This window comes from Oryzias latipes, chromosome 2, assembly GCF_002234675.1.
Source record: "Oryzias latipes chromosome 2, ASM223467v1".
Classification (NCBI taxonomy): domain Eukaryota; kingdom Metazoa; phylum Chordata; class Actinopteri; order Beloniformes; family Adrianichthyidae; genus Oryzias; species Oryzias latipes.
Genome location: NC_019860.2, coordinates 16,838,012 through 16,860,615, shown reverse-complemented (window position 1 = coordinate 16,860,615; position 22,604 = coordinate 16,838,012). Strand labels below are relative to the sequence as shown.

General features: G+C 40.2%; 2 protein-coding genes across 4 annotated transcripts; both read left to right on the top strand.

The window, feature by feature from the left end:
- The first annotated feature begins 1,321 nt into the window (after window positions 1-1,321).
- Window positions 1,322-9,583, top strand: LOC101165708 (gap junction beta-6 protein-like). Of its 3 annotated transcripts, none has more exons than XM_011484404.3 (5): window positions 1,322-2,226; window positions 7,281-7,433; window positions 8,321-8,469; window positions 8,549-8,755; window positions 8,934-9,583. In XM_011484404.3, the coding sequence occupies exons 1-5, from the start codon at window positions 2,056-2,058 to the stop codon at window positions 9,016-9,018; spliced, it is 765 nt and encodes a 254-aa protein (XP_011482706.1). In that variant the 5' UTR covers window positions 1,322-2,055; the 3' UTR covers window positions 9,019-9,583. The 3 variants fall into 3 exon arrangements, 2 of the variants coding, with proteins under 2 accessions (XP_011482706.1, XP_011482716.1); XM_011484414.3 differs by having other exon boundaries at window positions 1,330-2,226; window positions 8,549-8,761; XR_002292066.2 differs by lacking the exons at window positions 1,322-2,226; window positions 7,281-7,433 and adding an exon at window positions 7,973-8,144 and having other exon boundaries at window positions 8,549-8,761.
- Window positions 9,584-9,928: 345 nt separating this feature from the next.
- LOC101173533 (gap junction alpha-3 protein-like) lies at window positions 9,929-20,738 on the top strand. Its single transcript, XM_004066675.4, has 5 exons — window positions 9,929-10,144; window positions 13,959-14,017; window positions 14,729-14,817; window positions 14,919-15,472; window positions 17,247-20,738. Exons 3-5 carry the CDS (start codon window positions 14,749-14,751, stop codon window positions 18,070-18,072), a joined length of 1,449 nt encoding a protein of 482 aa, XP_004066723.1. The 5' UTR covers window positions 9,929-10,144; window positions 13,959-14,017; window positions 14,729-14,748; the 3' UTR covers window positions 18,073-20,738.
- The last annotated feature ends 1,866 nt before the right edge of the window (window positions 20,739-22,604 follow it).

Sequence of the window (22,604 nt, the reverse complement as noted above, 5' to 3'; positions counted from 1 at the left end):
GCTTTGATCAATGTTAGATCACAGTGTCAAAAGGGGCAAAGAGCCTCCCTAGAAGCATTAATAGGATCATGTTTTCACAGCCTTTCAGTTTAGTCTGGGAGAAACCATTCATTTTTGGTTAAAATAATAGTAGATTAAAATAAATAAGTCATTTGTTTACTACAGCAGGAATTCCATTCAATCCCATTGTTGGTATGTTACTAACAGGAAGTCAAAAGACTCCAGAAACTGGTCCAACTCTTCAAAGGATGGCTGGTCTGGGATCAGTCAACCACCTACAGACCTGAAACCTACTATTCAGTCACATGCCCTGCTCCCCCCCTACAGATACACACACACACACACACACACACACACACACACAGATACGCACTCGCGTGAGTGTGAGCACTGTACAGTGTGTTTGTACAGTAAGAGACAGGCCCTCCTCTGTTCTCCTGCTGGCTGACCCAGGACCAGCCGCTGGGACCGAGGCATCAAACAGAGGCTCTTTGAGTCCGACCCCGACACTGATCCCCCTTCACCGATATTCATCGGAAATAAGAGGCTCTATTATCTCACTAAAGACTCCCTAACAGTCACCGATGCCTCAACATCATCTGCACCATTATTAGTAGATGAAACGAGGCAGAATATTTTCCACTTTTGACTTCAGGAAGTTTTTTCAACACACAAACCTTCTTTTCCACTGCCATGAGAAGAACATGGAGGTGCCCTGATCCGATTCCAAGAGTCTTTACACCCACCTAGGCCTCTACCTGAGGACAGGTGTGAACACAAAGAGTTACATAACCCCCCCTCACCTACATTTCAGGTAAACTTACAGTCCTTCAAGTCTCTAAGAGTCCCTAAAAGAGGCTCCTTGAAACGTATGAATGCTCAAAATATAAAAACATACGCAACTGTAGAGTGTTGATGATGAAAAACTGTAAAATTATCAACAAAATACAGTCTCATTTAGTGCTGAAACATCTCAAACCAAATGTCCATAGTTGATGCATAAATACTAAAACAATAGTATTACTTTCTGTAGTTTTCTTTTACCATTGTATTTCTCCTTTTTTGTCATCCTGTGTACTCATGGCACTTTTATTTATTTATTTTTTATATTTTTATGTTGTTTTGTTTTATTTGATGAATTTAACTACTGTTTTATTCCGGTAACTGCGTTTTATGATTGTTTTTTTTACTTCTAAGGCGACGTTGGGTGCCCAGAAAGATACCAAATAAATAAAATGTATTATTATTTTATTATTATTATTAGTATTAGTAGTAGTAATATTATTAATATTAGTATTAGTATTATTTCTGTACTCAAAGAACTGTTTTTATTGGTTATATGTTCTTGTTAACTGATTGGATAAATTCTACCTGTCTTTCTATCTATAGTATATATACATTTATAATATTATTTTTTAATATCTTAGTAAATCATTTTGTATTTTTTTTATCTAAAATAACATGTTCTCTCTTTGTCTTGCCTGTTTTTGTGCAACTTTCTCCTCCGACGTGGGTTTTATTTTGGTAATCTATAACAGGAAGTCAATTTTTGAGCCAACATCAATTTGGAAGTGTATGTCAAAGTTTCATTCATACAAGGCAGAAGAGTGTTTGATTGTATCTTATTAGTCATGATGTTTTTTTGTTTTTGGTTTCATGAGTGGCAAAAATAAACAAAAATCGGACATTTTACAAGAAAAAGTGTCTTTAGGAAGTTTGCTAAAGTCGGCAGTGTTCAAGTCCTTCAAGTTTCACCGTTTTCTGTGGTTTGCAGCCTCTGCGTGACCTGATCCCAGAGGGAAACGTGGGTTGTGTGGGCGGCAGAGCTCAGGTTCGGACACTGGGATCCGTGTGTTTTCCTCAGAGTGGGCTCGGTCCAGTGGGAAGGGGGGTTGATCAGTTCACACGAATGCTGGCGGCGGGCCGTCTCCTGCCTCCTCACCCCTTCATTCCTTTTCATCCCCTGTATCCTCCTTCTCCGTGTTCCAGGCTGGAGGCTGGACCTGTGTTCAGCCCGGCGGAGCCGCAGCTGCTGCCCCTCTGCGCGTCCAGAGGATGTCTTGGCCCGCTCTGTACGCTCAGCTGGTGGGGGCCAATCGTCACTCCACCTCTCTGGGTAAAATCTGGCTCTCGGTGCTGTTCCTTTTTCGGGTCATGGTGCTGATGGTTGCCGCGGAGACCGTCTGGGGGGACGAGCAGTCGGACTTTGTGTGCAACACACTACAGGTAGGACGTCCAGTCTTTGAAATGGACATTTTCTCTGTTGGGATCTCAAATAGTTAAACCTAAATAGTTAAAATAAAATGAAATTAATGTAAGCACGATAGCCTCCGAAATACATAAACAAAAGCACAGTGAGGATAAAAAACTGATGCGAAAATCAGCCATTTGGCTTCTCAGTTATAAGGTTTTTTGAAAATCAGGCCAGCTAGATGCAGATGTAGTTCCCAGAGTAACCACCAGGGGGGTGTTACTCAAAAATTCACTCTTCATCAAACAAACATGCTTAACTCTCAGCACACAGCACACGCTCCCTGATTTATCGTAACTCTTCAACCATTTAAGCAATCAGTCCAAAATAACCCAACCAAAGCGTCGGAATCTTCCGGTTTACGCTAATTGCGTAAAGACTTCACTACAAGTAAAGTGTTATACATCCGCGCAATTTGCTATTCTCAGCTATCGGAATCCATCTGAATAACACTCATTTGGAAAACAGCCGAAGAGTTACGCTAATTCAAATGATGTTCAAACTCATTTCAATTTCACAAACCTGCTTTTTGATCTTCCTTCAGGAAGCCGTGTGTCATTCACAAAAAAGTGAGTTGTACCAGAGTTCACTTGCAAGTGAACTGAACCTTTTAACCTGGTTCCCGTGTTTATGTCCAAACTGGAGTCGGAGGGAAGCGGAACATGAAACCGACCCAAGAAGACCAATGATGAAACTGAGATGATCTGGTTCCAATTCATATTTGAGATCAAATGTGTGCTTTTAGGGGGGGTGGGGCCTCTTTATCCTCACCTTTAGCAATGAATCCTAGAGCAGTGTTTTTCAACCAGTGTGCCGCGGCACACTAGTGTGCCGTGGGAGATGGTCAAGTGTGCCGTGAGAAATTGCCCTCATTAACTGATCTAAAAGCAATTATTACCATCTCCAGGAAATCAGCTCTTTGTTCATCCAAACAGGCCCTGATAAAACACTGAGAAGTTAAGAATATGAAATATCATAAAATATTTTTTTTTTGTGTTTATATGATTCTATTAAAGATATTTTGATAAGAATAACGGGATAGCGTGATTTAGCTGCAGCTATAAATGTGTAAGGAAAAGTCCCGCCCCTTTAACTGTCTCCACCAATCATTCTTGAAGGCTTAATCACATGTCATCAGTCTGACCAATCAGAAGTGGTTAAAGTATTCACTTCCTTGTTTCGATTTAGCGCAAAAAAGTCTCTCTGTTCTAACAAAAATACCAGCTAAAGCTCGTCTTTAGCGGTGTAGCTTCCCACAGAATCTGGTATCAGACTGGAACAAGTGAACAAAACCATGAAGCTCAAAGACGCTGGTCTTTCTGCGGTCGGCGGATTACGGGCACTACATCTCCCATGATGCAGTGGAGTGACTGTCTTAGCGCACAATAGACCTTTTCACACTTCCGCATTTTTCGACCGGAAATACGTCAATGACGTGTAAAACAACTTCCTGTTAGCATAGCGGCACATATGAAGAATGGCAGAGTCGAAGAGTTGCAGTTTCTGTTGTGTTCCAGGCTGTTCGTCTTCCAACCAAAAACAGCCCAGCCTTTCATTTCATTATTTTCCTGTGGATCCAAACCTGAAACCCAAATGGATACAGGCGATCCGAAGAGAAGAAGGGCATAGTTTTAATGTAAACACAGGTAGCACCGTCTGCTGCCGGCACTTCGCTCCGGATGTGGTGCGGCTGCGTCGTTCGTTGCCTGAAGAGTGGTGTCGTCCCGAGTATTTTCCCTTGGAAAAACTTTACTGCTCCTTGGAGAAGGGAGTCAGTATGACAGAACCTCAAACGTCAGTCTATGCAGCTGTGCTGTGAAGCTAGCGACACGGTGGCTAAGCTAAGGCAGTAAAGATGGATCACCACTACGTGACACACCCACCTGCAGGTAAGGTTGTTCATAATGTATTTAGTTAACATTAGTCAACTATGTGTACTGTTATTGGATAAATGCATTTCTACCTGAACAAATGAATGTTTATAATAAAAGCTGTTCACGCTCTCACCTATTTTAATTACATGTATTTAATTAATTTGGGGTATTTTGTCATTAACAAAAATAAATGAAACGCATTTGTAATTAAATACTTCACATACTTTTCAAAACATGATTACTGTGTTGTGTTAAAAGGTAGAATAAATATGTTTAGACTGATTTTTAATTTCTTTATCTTCACAGGTGCTCTGGATGAGGCTTTGGATTACATCCATGACTTAGAAGCCAAGTTGCTTTGCTGGAGCCAGGAGACGATGTCATGGCGGACAAAGAGTTCCTCATTGAAGACCTCCTTACTGACAATGGATCTAAGATCATGATTCCACCTTTCAAGCTTTCAGCTCCATCAGCAACGAGGAAACAGAACAAACCCAAGCCATAACCCGCCTCAGAATTATGGTGGAAAGAGTGATCTGTAGGATAAAGTCCTTTCACATCAGGGACTCTCTCATGCCGCTCACACTGATGGGCAGTGTGAATCAGATCTGGCTTAAATGCCGTGTTTTGGCAAATTGTCAAGGACTTTTTTGTGTTGAAGAGTGAATTAATGTTTGGTATGTAAATAATGTATAATGTGCAAATAGTATGGAAAAATTTAGTGTTTCCACATATTCTTAAAATCTAATTAAATACAATTGTTATATTCGTAATATTTTTCTGTTGAAATGTGACTTTGACTTCACAAAAAAATTAGATGAACAAATAAAACAATTTTGGTCAAAATTGTGCCTCATTTAATTTTTTGGTATGCGTAACAACAACTGATTAATCACAACACAAATAACAAAGATTTACAATTAAAAAGAACATTACAGATCATCAACAGTAAGACAGAAGGCTGAACTGATTGTTAAAGACAAGATAAGTGTAATTTAAGGTATGCATTCATGCATTTGCTATAATATCTATCCAAGTTCTTTCTTTCCATCTCAGAAACCCCATCCAACACAGCCATGAGAGGTTGGGGCTGCACCTGGCATAATCTGCTTCCAGATGCCATCATATATGGATCTGGCTGTGGTCCTACACAAGAGAAACACAACACACAAAAGTTAGACATAAGTGCATAACTATATTTAAATTTAATTCATTATATCTGCTGTAACCATAATTTGGTTGGTCATAACATCAAGCAAAAAAACTTAACTTGCTCTCACAAAGCAACAAAAAGTTAAATTATTCACCTGTATATGCCTTGTACAGTGTGGACCTCAGACCGTCCCTGCCAAATGTTTTGGGCTTTTGCACCACCAGCTCACTAACCGGTTCAGGATGGATTCCCTTATAAATAAAAGGCAAAAAGCAATTACAGTCTGTAGTCACTACTGGGGGTGTTTTTATAATAATTTATAGTTGTTATGGATACACATCCATTCTTAAATCATAATGATAATTTGATCACAAACCCACCTGTGCTCTTGGTCTGTGCCATCTTTGCAAGCCACTCGTGCAGGCCAGGGGGGGGGGGGGGGGGGCAGCCTGTGAATAATGTGCGGAACAGGATGGCAAAAGGATGTCATTGCAGAATCCTTTAGCAGCCGCACAACTGCAGGAGAAAGCTTTCAGGTTGGCACTTTCTGCATCCATCCAGTGATATCTAACCATAATAAATTAAATAGGTTACAATTAAGACATACTTATGTTGCTTAATCAATGTAACACGAAACTATAACTGTCAGTAGGGTGACCAGATTTGAGTTAGTAAAAAAGAGGAATGAAGTGAGTTTGTGAGATATTTCATCGAGAGTAATTGGTGTTCAGAGCTGCATACATAAAGCAAATATGATTGCATTTCATCTATGTTCAATGTTATTTTATTATATAAGTATCAAAAAAGAGGACATGTCCAGGAAAAGAGAACGTCTGGTCACCCTACTTTCAGAAAAATAATACTAATAGTAAGTGAAGAAAGTGCCGCAGGCGCAGCAAAAAGAATGAAGACGCAAACGGGCAACTTAACATTTCTTATTTAAAGCTTCACCAAATTTTGGGGTGTTATGTTAATCTCATGCCTTTTCACTTAAACATACACACAACATATTCACTGCGATGTGTTATTCTTTATATTACAAATAACACCAGGATTTACAGTTGACGTAAACAAACACACAGAGTTACCGGTGATGCGGCTATGGCTAAGCTAGCTGAAACTTACCTTGGTAATGGTGGATAAACTCTTCGTGGACGAATTTATATCCCTTGTCCAATTTGTTTCCTTTAGTGGACGAATGCATCTTCACACTATTCACTACATCGGCGCTGATGACCTTCGGAACACAACTCAGACTCTTCGAAAACACTCTAGGCTCTGCCATTCTCCGCCAGCGAAGCACAAACCGGAACTAAGTTAACACGTTGCTGACGTGTTTCCGGTTTTTGCGAAAAAGGTCTATGAGTCTCTCCTCTCAACGTCTTAAAACAACGAACACACATCAAACAGTTTTTGAATCTTTTGACTTAATTTTTAATACATCTTTTAGAAAAAACAGCTGCAGCTTCCAGCGTTTTCTGCAACAATTATCACAAAAATGCATGTGAGATTGCAGAGCGGCTGTAGATCAATACAGACTGAGCTTTTTCTTTTTTTTTTTATTTATCTATTTTTTTGGATGCTGGTGTGCCGCGGTATTTTTGTCAAGGTTAAAGTGTGCCGTGGCTCAAAAAAGGTTGAAAAACACTGTGCTAGAAGAATCTTTCTGGGCGTTATCTAAAGCTGTCAGGTTTGCTTGTTTTAGAGCTCTTTGGGGTTTTGGGATCTATTTGGCTAAAGTGCTGACAATCAAGGATCTGGAAAACTGGTTTTTGATAAACCCGTCTCTCACACCTATCTTTAATCGATCATGTGTTCTTTTTTTGCAGAACAATCTGACTGATTTGTCTTTAAAGATCAACTTCTTTGTAAATGCTTATTATATGACTACATGTATGACACCTTTCAGCTTCAAGGTTACCCAACAAGATCCTCGTGCGCCGTTGCAAGTCCTGGAATCGAGCAGTAAAGTTTGTTTTATTTTCCTTTCTTGTCTTTCCAGCCCGGCTGTGAAAACGTTTGCTACGATCAGTTCTTTCCCATGTCCCACATTCGCCTGTGGTGCCTTCAGCTCGTCTTTGTCGCCGCGCCAACGCTTCTGGTTTCCATGTATGTGGCCTACCGTAACCAAGGCGACAGGAAGAAGCTCCTGCAGGTGTGTGCACAATATTTGACCATCAAGAATGCTTCCAGTCTTTTATTTTTCATTTTTACATGCTCCTTCCTGTTTCTGTAGAGACTATACAAAGTCAGGACAGCCAAGCTTTTATTTTGGTGATCCATGTGGGTTAAGTCAGGGAAATGAAGCTGACAAATGTCTGGCAGAAGAAAACACCTTTTGTCACAGCCACAAAGTCACCTGATCTTACTTTTGATAGGACTTTAGCTTCAGTTTCTACTTCCTTTTGCATAGTTAGTGTTTGGATCTGATAGGCTCTGGAACCAGAACCTTCAATCCTCAGATCCAGCCTGGTACCAGGCAGTAGGAAGGGAATAGCTGAAAACCAGGCAGTGATATTAATGTTCTAATGGACTGATGGGTCTCGATGAAGGAAATCAAGCACTAATTTGTTTCAGTGACAGTGGCGAACAGTGGTACATGTTCCTAAAACGTGTGTTTAGTGGACTTGGTCCTTAAATACCTGTTAAAAAATACATTTTTTTCTACTTTTAAAGACAAAAATGAAAAGAACTGATAATCGGCTTTTCATATGATTTAATGGTTGTCATGTCAGATTTATTGGGACAGTTGGAGCAGTTGATCAACTGACCAATCCCAAGCTCTAAATCTGTGGTTTAAAGAGCAGCAGTCCCTAAATCCAGGCCCGGAGGCAGGCTCCCTATTGGCTAAACACACCTGATCCAGGTAATCAGTAGCAAATAAGGCAGGATTTCTGGAAAACCAGCAGGACACTGGCCCTCAAGGCCTGGATTTGGGGACTCCTGGTTAGAAGTGTTGAGGTTGTATCTTCAGAACCAGTGTTATGAAACCTTATTGACTCCTCAGTTTGCTCGTTTTTCCAAACTTTACCACCCTGACAGAGCTCTGGTAGAACCGGATTCCTCAGCAGCAAAAACCAAGAGGAAGAGCTAGAAGCCCTGAAGAGGCGCAGACTCCCGATAACCGGACCTCTGTGGTGGACGTACCTCTTCAGCGTGGCGGCCAAGCTCCTGTTTGAAGTCGGATTCATGTAAGAACCGGCGATTTGGGTTTCTCCTCCCGCCTCCACCGCGATTTTGTATGAAATCAAGCCGTTGCGTGCGTTTCAGGTACGCCCTGTATGTGGTCTACGACGGCTTCCGGATGCCGCGCTTGGTGCAGTGCGACCAGTGGCCTTGTCCAAACCTGGTGGACTGTTTTATCTCTCGGCCTACAGAGAAGACCATCTTCACGGTTTTCATGGCCACCACCTCTTCCATCTGCATGGTCCTCAACGGGGCGGAGCTTGCTTACCTCGTGACCAAGGCCATCGCGAGGTAGAGGTAACGCCCGGCCGGTAGAGGCACCGTTTTTTAAGATTGGATAGATAGAAGTGATTTTTCAAGACTGTAACTACTAATCAGAAGATGTCAGTTACCTCAGGTGTTCTGGGAGTAAAGAAACGTTTTTGGAGAATTTTTCGCTCCTTTAAAACATTTTCTGGTTTTCTTCCAGGAGCCTCTGGCGGCAGAAGGACGAGACGCTAACCAGCAGAGAGAAATGTGGCGAGGGACAAACGAGAGGTCACCTGGTTCTTTAAGGCACTGCAACTAGATAAAAAGGCAAAAAAAAAAAAAAAAACTGTATCGTTTTCTAGGATATAGTTTCAGCAGAGAAGCAATAGTTCAGAAGAATTTACCTTTGAGTTGTGGGCGGGATAATTGGGGCACAGCAACCCCACCCCCTTCCTGTCATCAACCTGTTTATCCATCTGTCCATTTGAATAAAGAAATACTTAGAAATGCAATTTTAAGCTCAGTTGTCTTTAAATATCTCCTCCATTATACGAACAATTCCACAAGAACGTGTTAAAAAACACAATTTTCTTCAGAGTGGGGCTTTGACTGTTGCTATGGTAACACCATCCCTTCAGTGTTGAGGTAAAAAGTGAAAAAGTCCTCATCAATTCAACAATTTACTTGAGTTTGTGCAGTTGGAGAATGAGAATGTGCAAATACGAAAGCGAGGAGGAGCATGTTCTGTAGCGTTTGCGCCATCTAGTGACTGCAAGTGAAAACAACTGGAGAGACAGTTGACTACAGGTGGTTTTTGTTTTGCTTCAATCTGTTGTCTTTAAAGTTGTCAATAAAGAATGTTTAGGACTCATTTTATGTTGGTTCGTTTTTGTGAAACATCAAAACACACTTTAATCTGCTCAATTTGTATTTTAAGAAGTTAAAACAGGAATTTATCCTTATTTTTACAGTCCTAAACAGAGAATGAAACGGTTAAAAATAAAATGTGTTTGAAAAAGTCAATAAAATAATAGAAAATGTCTTTTTAGTGACGTCATTTAGTAAATATCACTGTTTTTAAATGACTAATGTTATAACTGTTAGTTGAACCTTTTGTTTTATTGTTTTCTGTCTGGAATGTGACATGCGCGCGCACCCACAAGCACCCCCTCCGCCCCGCTCCCCTCGTGCGCCCCATGCACGAGGGCACCAAAATGCGTGAGAGTGGCGCATGGCCTTGGCCACGCGGGACGCAGCCGCTGCGCTTCGCCTTCGCGGGACGGCTTCCACGCGCTTTCTTTTTTCTTTTTTTCAGCATCTTCTCTGAAACCAGGAGAGGAGAGACAACCTTCCTCTACCTCCTCCTCCTGTCCCGCCGCCTCCCACACCCACGCGTGGGTCTAAGAAGGGGAAAAAGAGGCCGCTGCAGAGGTAAGCAGGTGGATGCTGGAGTGAGGGGCCGAGGTGGGAGGGAAAAGGAGGGATTAGCATCTTTACACCTGCTGGATTATCAAATGCTGCGTTCACGACCCCGTGGGAAAGACGAGACGCCTTCAATTGAAGCCCAGGATTACAGAATATCACAAAGTAATCAAGTAGGGCATTTAAAATACTCAGTACGTGTGTGGTACTGTAGAATTATGAAGTATTAGACTTCAAAAACTCATTTAATTTCTTTAAAAGCAAACTTAATCAGGTGATTTTCTTGGTTTTATCTAATGGTTTCCCTATCGTTAAGAAATTAAGGCCTATGCTGTTTTATTTACTTAATTAAATACTTAAAATTTGCCCTGAAAAATACACAAAAGTACAAAATACAGATTGAGCCCTGATGTGGATGATGACCTTTGACAATTGATTTGGAGTTTAAAGCAAAAAAATTATAATAACGCAGTGGAACTTTATGCTAATTGCCAACTATTACATTTACTTATCACTTGTGTTATCTATCTATCTATCTATCTATCTATCTATCTATCTATCTATCTATCTATCTATCTATCTATCTATCTATCTATCTATCTATCTATCTATCTATCTATCTATCTATCTATCTATCTATCTATCTATCTATCTATCTCTATACACACTACAGGTTGTTTTATTTAAAAAAGTCCTGAATGAATGAAGCTGAATTTCACAGCAAAAATAAAGTATTTACTATATCAAATCGTATTTATTACTGTCAAAAATCAAAATCAGTTCATTATAATTCTCATAAAAACTAAATTTTTCATTTAAAAACCCAATTTTTCTGTTTTAAAAAACATTTTTATCACAACTAGTAAAGTTGTTTCACAAGGTTGAGACTTTTATTCTGAAAGCCATCATAAACATGATATTTATGACGCAAATCTTGTTATTATCAAGAGATTTTTTATCCCAAAATGTGTTTGTGATTGAGATAGAAGCTTCACAATCTGTTTGGAGTGGAGAATTGCTTTTTCAAAAAATTTGTGCGTTTAGGTACGGACAGGTCTAAACTCCAGTTATTTATCATTACATTTGGATCATAATTGAAGTATTTAAATACTAGAATCAATTTAATTTAAGGAAATCTGACTTTAGATTTTTATTACGGTTCATTTTCTTCTTTTTTTGTAATTCTAGTTGTAGATGTTAAAAATTTGACTTACTTTTTGTGTAATCATGAAATTGTCATTTTATTTTTTATATTTTTGGATTCAATGCATTTTCTTTGATTCCTGTTTGTCACTGTGACTCAAATAATTTCCAGTTTACAGGTCAAACTAACTACTGACGTCTATAAAGTGGACAGAAAGAGGCGGGGCTTAGAAGTTGGGCTGTCTGCACATGCTCTGCAGGGTTCCAGGGTGCAAACGGCAGACCAAGAGTTAATGGTTTGGGAGGTTTGAGCACAAAGAGCTCTGATCCATCGAAAACACGCAGCAGCCAAGAACAATGTCCATCTGGCGGCTTCTCCATTGTCCCGCTTTGACAGGCGGGATTTTATCATGTCAACACATCATGTACACGCCACCGTGAGACCGGCGTGCACACTTACTGTACTCGCCGTAGTTTTGTCTGTTGGGAATTTGGTTGTAAATGTAGGATTTTATCAACAAAACAGACAGTTTCCAAACTTTGCTTGAATACAATTTTAGAAATATTGAGTTGAACCTCTTCAAAAGCACCAAAATGCTTTCACGAATTTGTTTTTCGGAAGAAAAAAAAAGCCCCAACTGGAAGTCGGTTTAAGTGTGCGCTCCATGTCGGCGAGTCCCGGGAAAACATTTGCCCCCCTCAGCATTCCTGGGATGTGATGAGTCCAGCATTCAACCGGGACGACTTGTTATCCACACATTCACTTCCCGCAGATGGCCCGCCATTGTCCAACTGACACACATCGCACACACACAAATACACACAAACCGACAAAGATGAAAACGTTTTCAAGCTAACCATTTCAATTGGAAATATTGGGGGGGGGGTCTTATTTTGGATTCTACAGTGGGATTTACACACATAACTATTAGGTAGCCTTTTGCTCTGACCCTAAAAAAAATAAATTTCTGGAATAGAAGAAGCACAAAGTGTGAAGCTACGTTCACATTGCCCTAGACAACGCCCATTCAAGCAGCCACTTCCAATAAAAAGTCTATGGGTGTGTCCAGACTGGACACATTTGGTTTGCCTAAAGTGAACCAGAATCCAAAAAAAAAAAAAAAAAATTTCAGTTCAGTCTGAAAACACCCAAGTGGACCCTGGTCTAGTACCAGGAACCGCTCTTGGACCCGTCCTAGTCTCTGTTTGTTTCCAATTGGACTGAGCTTTGGTTCGCTCTGATATTCCTCCATCTCCGTATTCGGAGTGGAACAAATGGACCGAAACGGCCACCGTAGCCGGTGGTCACGTGATGCAAGCAGAGTTGGAATGTAGCAACCAATGAGACACAGCAATTCACTGAAACGTGATCGGATGAATTCAGGCTCATTAAAACGACTTTTAACGTGATACACATTTCTTCCCACACTATTTTCCCGACAATCTATGTGTCATAAACACTGATCAGCGTACCTTCTTAGCTAACGTCTCCTTAGCAACCGCCTTGCAGCCTTCGCCGTACCAAGCAAGTAAAAAGTGTTTTACCAGACCTTGATGCAGACGTTCAAAATTGATCAGCGAAATATAAAGTTTGAATAAGTGCATTATGCCAAGAAGGATTGCAAAGCGCAGGACTTTCTTTATTCTTTCATTTTTTTTGCCCCACCCGCCTAATTTCCTGGCCAATGACTGCAGAGATCTTTAGTCACATGGTTTTGTTTACAAGATTTGGTTTGACTCGGAACTGTCCGGTTGAAAGGCAGACCAAACACAAGGTTCAGGACTTGATCTGGACTAATTTAAATAGACTTGGTCTGGAACAATTAACTTTTCTAGTTTTCTAGTCTTGTAAACGCACGTATATTTGCATTTTGGGCTTCCGCATTCAAAACTATTGTGTTCATGTATAGCTAAGCAATTTTTTACGACCGATTTCAGGCCCTACATACAAAATATTGCAAGTTAAACCCGGTCTAACCGACCAATTAGGGACTTGGATTTGGTAGTGAAATATGGGTGGCGTTTAAAAATTGATTATGAAGGAGACATGAATAAATATGGTTTGTGCCCGGCCAAATCCTTCACGAATTGGAATAGAGCTGCGAAAGAAAAAGCCCGCAGCACGATTCATGTCATTTACATCGCTTCGACATTTCGCACCAACTGTAGGTGGAAGACATGCACTAGTAAACAGTAGACAAAGAAGATGACATGAGATAGCTTAACATTTTCTCTATGGACTCATGGATCGATCTATGACTTGGTATATACTGTGTGGCTCACCCGCATCCCTCATACAGGTTCTTCAGCCGTACTCTAAGGATAGGTGTGATTAACCCTTACTATCCTAGGCACTTTAACATTGGGAGTTGGGTAATCTAGACCCCACAAGACAGTGTGCTAAACCTTTTTTCTTCAATTTGTGATTTTTGATCTTCACTTCACATGAAATCCTCTTCACCTTTATCCACCTTTGTCATGGTAGGAATAACACGTTAATGTAAGGATCGGGTCATGTGGACCCCACAGGATAGCACAAGGGATAAGACTTTTTCCCATCTATTATAAATGTTTATAAGTTATCACAAAGGGACTTTATTGTGGTAATATTATTATAAATAATATTTTGTGATAATTTACCATGGAATTCTGACAGAAACCTTTTGTCTTTCTGTTCTAGATATTGACAATCTCCTGATTGGTCGATGGATTTACCACTGACAACGCAACAGTATTTTAGTGAGTGTGCATCTTTTTTTTAATGTTATCTATACTAAAGACATGTTTAAAAAATGATTTCTGTATGTGGGTCTATGTCAGTTGACATTTAAAATGAACTTTAAGAGGGATGTCTAAATGGAGTAAGAGACACTTTAGCAACTCTAAAGCACAGCGGTGGAGGTATGCTGATATGGGCATGGTTTGGAGAACTTAAGGAAAAATGTGAAGCTGTCCATTAGACGTCGAAAACGGAACACAAACCAAAGACAACTGCCAACTTTACAAGAAAACGTTTCAAATTTAGCAATATCTTCCATGATCACTGTTATTGTAAATATCACAGCCTTACGGTTTTGACATTGTTACCAATATATACAAAAAAAACAAACATTGCTGGAATCTCCTTAAGAAGTAAAAAGTAAAGGAAAACATTACGAAATTAAATAAAACAAGTGGAACAACAAAATGAATGTGGTTTTTGTTTCGTTTTAACAAACTATAATTGTTTTTTGTAACTATAACTAATCATTTTACAAGCAAAATGAATTTTATTGTAAATTAAATGTTTTTTTTCTTTTTTTGAAATAGCAAGGAAGAGCTACGTTTTCATCTAAATGACACAAACAAACTGGATATGACTGGTTTCTAAAGACTGGGTTTCATCTTTTTTCACTTCCAATTGGAAGATTTGCACAGATTTTCTAAAGTTCTCAGTTTTTTCTCCCCTAGGTTAGAAAATCGAGTGAAGCATGGGTGACTGGAGCTTTCTGGGGCGTCTGCTGGAGAATGCTCAAGAACACTCCACAGTGATAGGAAAGGTGACGGATCGGAACCACTTTAGCTTTAGTTTTGTCACTAATACTCAGTTATGCAATAGATTGGGGTCGTTTTTAAGTGATTGTCTTTGTCGCCTCTTCAGGTTTGGCTGACGGTCCTCTTCATTTTCCGCATTCTGGTGCTGGGCGCGGCCGCCGAAGAGGTTTGGGGGGACGAGCAGTCGGACTTTACGTGTAACACGCAACAGCCGGGTTGCGAGAACGTGTGCTACGACGAGGCTTTCCCCATCTCCCACATCCGTTTCTGGGTGCTGCAGATCATTTTCGTCTCCACCCCCACCCTCATCTACCTGGGCCATGTGCTTCACATCGTACGCATGGAGGAGAAGAGGAGGGAGAGGGAGGAGGAGCTCAGGAAGGCCGGGCGCCTCCAGGGGGACCACGACCCCCTCTATCACAACGGAATCGGCGACGGCAAAGGAGGAAAGAAGGACAAGCGCCCGATCCGGGATGAGCACGGAAAGATCCGGATTCGTGGGGCCCTTTTGAGGACCTACATCTTTAACATCATCTTCAAAACATTGTTTGAAGTGGGCTTCATCTTAGGACAGTACTTCCTGTACGGGTTCCGCCTGAGGCCGCTCTATAAGTGCGCCCGCTGGCCCTGCCCAAACACTGTGGACTGCTTCATCTCCAGGTTACTGCTTTTCAGTAAACTGTCTGATAAAGTTGAAAAGTTTCAAAATTGAAAATCAAAGTTGAAAAGAAACCACCTTTTTGAATTTGTTCCAACCTTTCTAATACTAGAAGAATATTTCAGAACAAATGGAGAAATCCTAGCTCTCCGGTTTTTATGTTTTTATCTAAATAACACTATAAATGTGCTCCACATACGTATTTAGAACATTCAAATTGTACTTTAACTTAAAATAAGATGCATAGAAGAACAGATTCAGAAAAAGACCCTGGGTTGGATACCATTTATTCTTCATTCCTGTACTGTCACCTTTAGATAATTAGTTTGGTATGCAACATGACTGACTCATAATTTATTACGTTCATACCACCCTTTGCAAGGCCATTCAAGTGGCCACTTCCGAGGAAAAGTCCGTAAACGCACACTCGCATTCACGCATAGCTAAGCAACTATATGTGAACGTTTTTGGGCTCTACGTACAAAACGCGTGGCCTTCCAACGCATGTTGCCAGTTAAACAAGGTTAAACTTTGACCAATCTAATTTGGTAGGGATGCGATGGAACTCGCCAAGCTAAGTGTAGCTAGTTTATCTGGTGAACCCGGACACGGCGACTAACCTGTGTTTGTGTTTCTAATAAAGATAGGCAAGGCCAACCTCCTGACATGATGGTAATCCATGTCTGTCATTGCGAGGACGGTAGCAATGAAACGAACTGTTTCCATTTTGTAACCAAATCGCAATATTTCACACTAAGCCCCTACCAACTGCAGGTGGTGGACACGTGCTAGTAAAATTCTAATAAGAAATAAGCCCCTCCCTGCTTGTCTAGTGTGAACAATATGGGCTAAACGTCAAACGTCCGGTGTGTATGTATCTTAGCAGATGACACCGAAATGACACACGCTCTTTGACATGACGTAACTCTTCGACCGTTCACGCAATCCATGTGAATCAGCTGATTCACATTGATCAGCTGATGACGCGGAGAAAAGCAGCTTTTCCAACCGGCTAAGCAACACACGACTAGTGTAAAGTGGCGCAAAGCCGCTTTTCTTCGTGACAGAATTATCTGATTTACGCTGATTGAGTGAGCACTATCATCACAAGGCTGCTTGTCTCAGTGTAAACAGAAATAACATATCCCAAATGTATTTCTTACTTCTTCGTCTTAACGTAAGTTTTCAACCCTTTTTTCTTAACGTCATTGAGAAGAACGTAATTCCAAGGTATGGACAAGTGTTGTGTATTGCACCAATTCACAACACTTTTTTTTTTTTACTGTTAAGTTTAAAAAAAAGTGTTGCTTTTAAAACTCGTTGGAATTACCTTAATTGCGCAAACAGTAGAAGAGTTACGTTACTTCAAGACCATTCGACCTAAGAGCAAAAACAAAAATGCTAAGCCCTTTGACATCAAAACTCTTTGAATTACCATTATTTTTGGACTGTGTATACCACCAAAAAAGTGGCTTTGCTGTGATATCGATGAAAAGCTGCTTTTCTCTGCGCCACTTTCAGTTGGTTCTACGCTAAATGCTTGAACACTTCACTCCTGTAAAATGCTGCAGAGCAGCGGAAAGCTGCTTTTCTCAGCTTTCAGAACTCACCGGAATTATGTTCATTGCGTAAACAGTTGAAGAGTTACACTAAAGCTCAAGGTTGGAAGGGTTAAGCAAATTAAAAAACATCATAAGGAGCAACGTTTCTCATTTTTCTACCATTACTTTCCAGATTTTATTCCTTTAGCTAACTAAATCTGTTTTTACCCACCAGGCCCACTGAAAAGACAATCTTCATCATCTTCATGCTGGTGGTTGCATGCGTCTCTTTGGTCCTCAACCTACTGGAGATCTACCACTTGGGCTGGAAGAAGGTCAAGCAAGGGGTTACTAACGAGTTTATTCCTGAGAGTGAGTCGATTCTAGGTCAACATGGGCCTGGGGATGCAGAGACGATCCCTGAACAGGTCTCGCCATCCGCGCTCAACCGATTGCCGGAATACGCTAATGGTAATGCTAATGCAAGCTTCATGGGGGATAGAGCTGCCGAAGAAGGAGCCTCCAGTCCAGCTGTGATCTTCAACCCCAACATGGCTACAACCCCAACGCCTTCAGAACTCAACGTGGATGGTGGTGCCTTCCATTCGGATGTCTTCCTGTTGGAGGTGAGGTCTCCTTCTTTTTCCACCAATGGGGAGAAAGTAAGCATTGGCAGCCATGGGCAGCTGTCGGAAATGGAGCAAAACTGGAGAAACATGGCTTTGGAGCTCCACAATCCGAATGGCAATAGCTCCTCCTCGTCATCTTCATCCTATGCCGAACCTCTACCCTCTTCCCCGACCTCTGCCTCCTCGTTCTCCCCCGAAGACGAGGCGGCCCTTCAGCAGGAGAACCAACTCTCCATGTTCCCCACGCTCCCCCGCAACACGCCTCTTTCAATCATTGCACCAGAGGTGAGAGCAGCGGACGAGGAAAGCCCGGCGGTCCAGAACGAGGACGCCACAGCAGAAATGCATCCGCCTCCTGCTGACACCAGGAGGCCGAGCCGGGCGTGCAAGTACAGCGGCGCCAGAGCCCGGCCCGATGATCTGGAAGTGTAGCTAAAACGTACACACTCACCACAACAGTGCAAACCTACTCTTTACACAGCAAAAAGGGTACATAAATATACAAATATATGCAGCTTTCTAGATCCACACACTTTGATGCTTCAACTGGAAAAGAAGCAGAGCATGACCAACAGAGTACGAAGCCTCTCCAACTCTAAAGGCCCAGACGTCCTGAGGAGCTCAGCACACACTTGGTTCCGTCATGGGTGAATAATGTCAATTTGTATAAAAGACGAAACAGAAAATCTTCAAAAAGAGAAACATCTAAGGACGCCTAACCTTAGAAAGTCAGTTTGATTTGCAAAATGCCGTGTGTAGACATGCGATTGGTCAAGGCAGGAAATCTCGTAAGAGTCATTTGTCTCAGTTTAGCATACGCAACTGGAAACAAGGCAGCAGCTCGCCTCATATTTAGTAAATCTGTGAAAAGTTTGGCTGAACTACTTTTTGTCAGCTCTTTAACTTGCCGTTAATACAATAAATAGAATTCCAAGTCTATGAGTGAACTAATTATGATGTCTACTTCAAAAGAAATCTTTAACTGGCATTTTCGCTCTTTTAGAATTAACAATCATAATTGTACACATTGGAATTGAAAATGGTTTATTATCAACGTCAGAGACCAGCTATTGGGGTTAAATAACAAACATATATGCACCTTCTCTGTGTCCTTTATAACATTTGAACCACAATGCGTGTCAAAAGCTGCAAGTTATTGATAAATCAAGTTAGAAGTCAAATGGAAATTGAGTACTTTTAAGAACTTTTTCTAGTTTTTTAGGTGTTAGTACCAACAACCGTATAAGAGAACTGGACTGAGTGTTACCTCCTCTCTTGTGTTCCAAATAGGAACTACTCGTGGAGCCAAAGTCCAATAGTAGGGCGGAGCTATAGGGGAGCAAAAGGGAGCAGGTGCCCCATCTAGCAAACCGCCCTCCCCCCATTTTACTTCAATGTTAGCATCCTTATTGACAAAGATTAATACAATGTAACGGTAAACATTTTTCAAAAAACTTATAAGCAGCAAAAAGTCCTGTACACTTCAGTTATGTTCCAGCTTTTTGACTTTGGAACCACAGAGGGGTCTAAAATTTAACAGAAGGGCCGGAGATCAGTGTTTTGGTAATCTACCTCATAAGAGAAAGAAATGACATGAAATCTGGACGAAAAAAGGGTTTAATTTGGACAAATTTAGAAAAGCAGAATGTGGCGGCCAAACGCTCAATTGTTACAACAGAGGCTTTAGTTCTCATTTTAGTGCCAATACCACTGATCACTTGATGTCCCTCAGGGAAAAACGCCAACATAAAGAAATGCTGCGTTCATGTGGTGTTGGAAAGATTGGAAAAATGACTATCCGACTCAGAAAACACACATGAACTTTAAGGATTATCAACATCCTAATATAGTTTGGCGGGCCGCATACGGGCACCGGGCCACAGTTTGCCCACCCCTGCATTAAAGTGAGCAAATTAAAGCTAACAAAAAAGCTTCAGAAAATTTCTTACAGCTGTAGGAAAGAATAAATATACTTCAATTACACATTAAAGTAAGGTAATTAAGGCTAACAAGAAAGCTTCAGAATATGTCCCACTTTTTTCATCTATTCTAATTAGTTCTTTCCCTTGCTTTCGGTGTTTATGCTAAGCTAAGGTAACTTTTTTTTTGCTGGTTTCATCCTAGAAATCAAAATTACTGATGTGGCGTTGATGTTGTCTGACTTTGAACAAAAATAATTATTTTTCAATTTTTTTTTTAAATTTATAAATACAAATAACATAGGTATTGGTAGCTCGTTAGAGGCCAAATCTATTGAAAGGGATGAGGGAGGACTGAAGGCTATTTTATGTGCCTTTACGTGTATGTAGACACGGGTACTGTTTACATATTTTTAGCACAGATCTGGGGAAAGTAAGATTATTTATTATGGTGATGATTGGACTTGGAGCATAGAGGTATTAATAATGTTTATTCATATTTTTATATTTATTTTGGCTCTTTGATGGGAGACGCCACAGGAGAGGTTTGCACTTTTGTTCTTTCCTTTTTACTTCTTAATCCTAATTTTTTGTGACGATAGAGCTGATCAGCCTGTGGGTCTGTTGAATGTGTCTGTTGAATGTGCACTGCTCTCATCCAGCCTGAAGTTTCAATGAAGAGAGGGGATGCACTGTCAGAAAGCAATGATGCAGTCCCACACTGAGACAATGCTCTCTTAGGCTTTTCAGGCTGCCAGTGTGTCTTCTTTCTTCTTGTCTTCTGTCTTCTTAAACGCATTTCTGCATTTACATGAGAGCTGCACAAAATATATAAATATGTAAATATATGATATGCATCACATGATGCAGAGCGGCCTTAATTATGAAAGTTGTTCTCTGTTCAAGGTGCAATTAACATCCAACAAAAAAAGCGGAATTATTCATTTTGGAACTGGTTCAATTTTTTATTTCAGGCAGTTTTAAAGAGCTGCAGCAGAAAAGACGAGTTTAGGTTGTAGGTTTTGCAGCTTGAGCGGAGCATAAACTCAGTAAACCTTCTTTAGTGGTTGTGTTTGCAGTGTGATTCAGAACTCTCAAGTTTCCACTGTTTCGTTAAAAAAAAAAAAAAAAAGTATACCAGAACTATTAGATTTTTAGAAAATAAATTTTAAAAAGCAAAATGATCCAAAAAAAAGGTAATTTTCTGTTTATGGTTATTCCTTTATTTTTTGTTTTCAAAATGCATTCCTGCCAAAACTAAAACAATTAGAAAACATTTTTTTTAGTGTTGCAACATAAAGCAGATTTTACTCATTTATTTTATACTTTTAAGACAATATCTAATTTAAAACACTTCCTCATTTTTTCCCAGCAATATCTCCTTCTGCTCCCTTTAGGGGGCGAGTCCTCCGCCTCCAACTAACTACCCTCATGTCCTCCTTTAATGTGTTGCAAGCAGTATATTAGTTATTAATAGTTAAGAAATCATACTTGAAATAGATTATTTATAAATATTAGGCCATAACCAGACTTACAAAATACCAAAAAAGTGACTTTTTAAAAAATCTGATTAAAAAAAAAACACTTTTCCTCCCTTTTGTATTTTTATGTAGTGTTTTTTTTCTAGGTATGTGTTGCTGTAATTAAAGAAAGAAGACTTTAGTTTGTCCAAAATGGTGCTGATGTGGAAAACTACTAGATTTTCTATGAATGTTTTTCAAAGTGCCTTAAATAGTGCCTATAACATTCACGAGTGACCTCAGGAGGAGTCGCTCAGCTGCATTCATAGCAATTTGGAATTCACTGAAATACTTAAAAATGTTGCTACTCAATAGATAAATATTGAGAAATGCATTTGTGAGGGAAAGTTTTGCAATATATAATACAGTTATCACCATTTAGTGACTTTGTAAACCCATTATTCACTGTGAAAAACTGACACCAGCCTCCAGTGGCCATTTGAGGTACTGCAGCATTTTGTAATTTGAGGTTTGTTTCAAATTCGGGGATCCGTTTAGAGCCAAAACTTCAAAGAATGCAGTGAAAATGCTAGCATGGATGCAGAAGCCCAGCTAATGCACCATGACAGATTTGTCAGAAATTAAAAAGATGGATCATGTAGTCTTGAGGTGAACTCAGCATGGTTCTTCCAAGAGGTACTATTTCCACTTGTAATCCGTTGTCCAATCTAGTCTTTTTATTAGTTTGATATTTTTCAAAATGAAAAGAAAGGTCTTGTGAATGCCTAAATGACCAGTTATTGATCTTATAGAGCTAAACACAGATAACCTAAATACCTCTTTGTTCTGCCAAGTAGACTAAATTGTGGTTTGCAATCCAAATTTGTGTGTTTTGTGAATCACCATGCAGTTTGATCGAGCTCTTTGGAGAGTCTTGCTTTGAACTTTTGACCCCCTGGGATATTCTTACAGCCAATCCCTATTTGGTGCATAGTTTTCAAGCTCGTAGATGCGGTGCAACAAAAACAGCAAGCAATACTGGAGCTTTCCAGGAATCAGGTTTTTAACCAGAATCTGAAAGTATAAAGTTTTTAAGTTCTTATCTTCCATTTTTCTTGAATGCAGCTTCGCAAGATAAGTAAGCCTAATTAAACACTCGAGATAGACCCAATTCACCATAAAAGGCACCAGGATTTTGCACATAGAAGCTTAAAATCAGGCAAGGAATCTCTTTATAGCAACTTCCGACTGTTTTTCGGGAATTTGAGTAGCTGTCTGATAAAACCCGATTAACAGCTAAAACACCAGCTGAGACTCCCAACTCCATAAGTCTGAACTGCTGCAAAGGACAAAAATGTTGTCTTCATTGTTAAGAACAAAGGTTTATTTTGGTTACTTCTTTTGCTGAAATGTGTTTCCTTAGCCTTGTTGTTTCAAGCCTTTGATGTGTAGAAGATTTGCACACTTTAATAGCTCTGCAGAGACATGAATAATGTGTGTTTACTTATGGAATTAATACGAACCAAATTAGACTTGGAATGGGCGAGAAATGGATTGATTGTTCTTTTTCTGTCTTGCACATGGA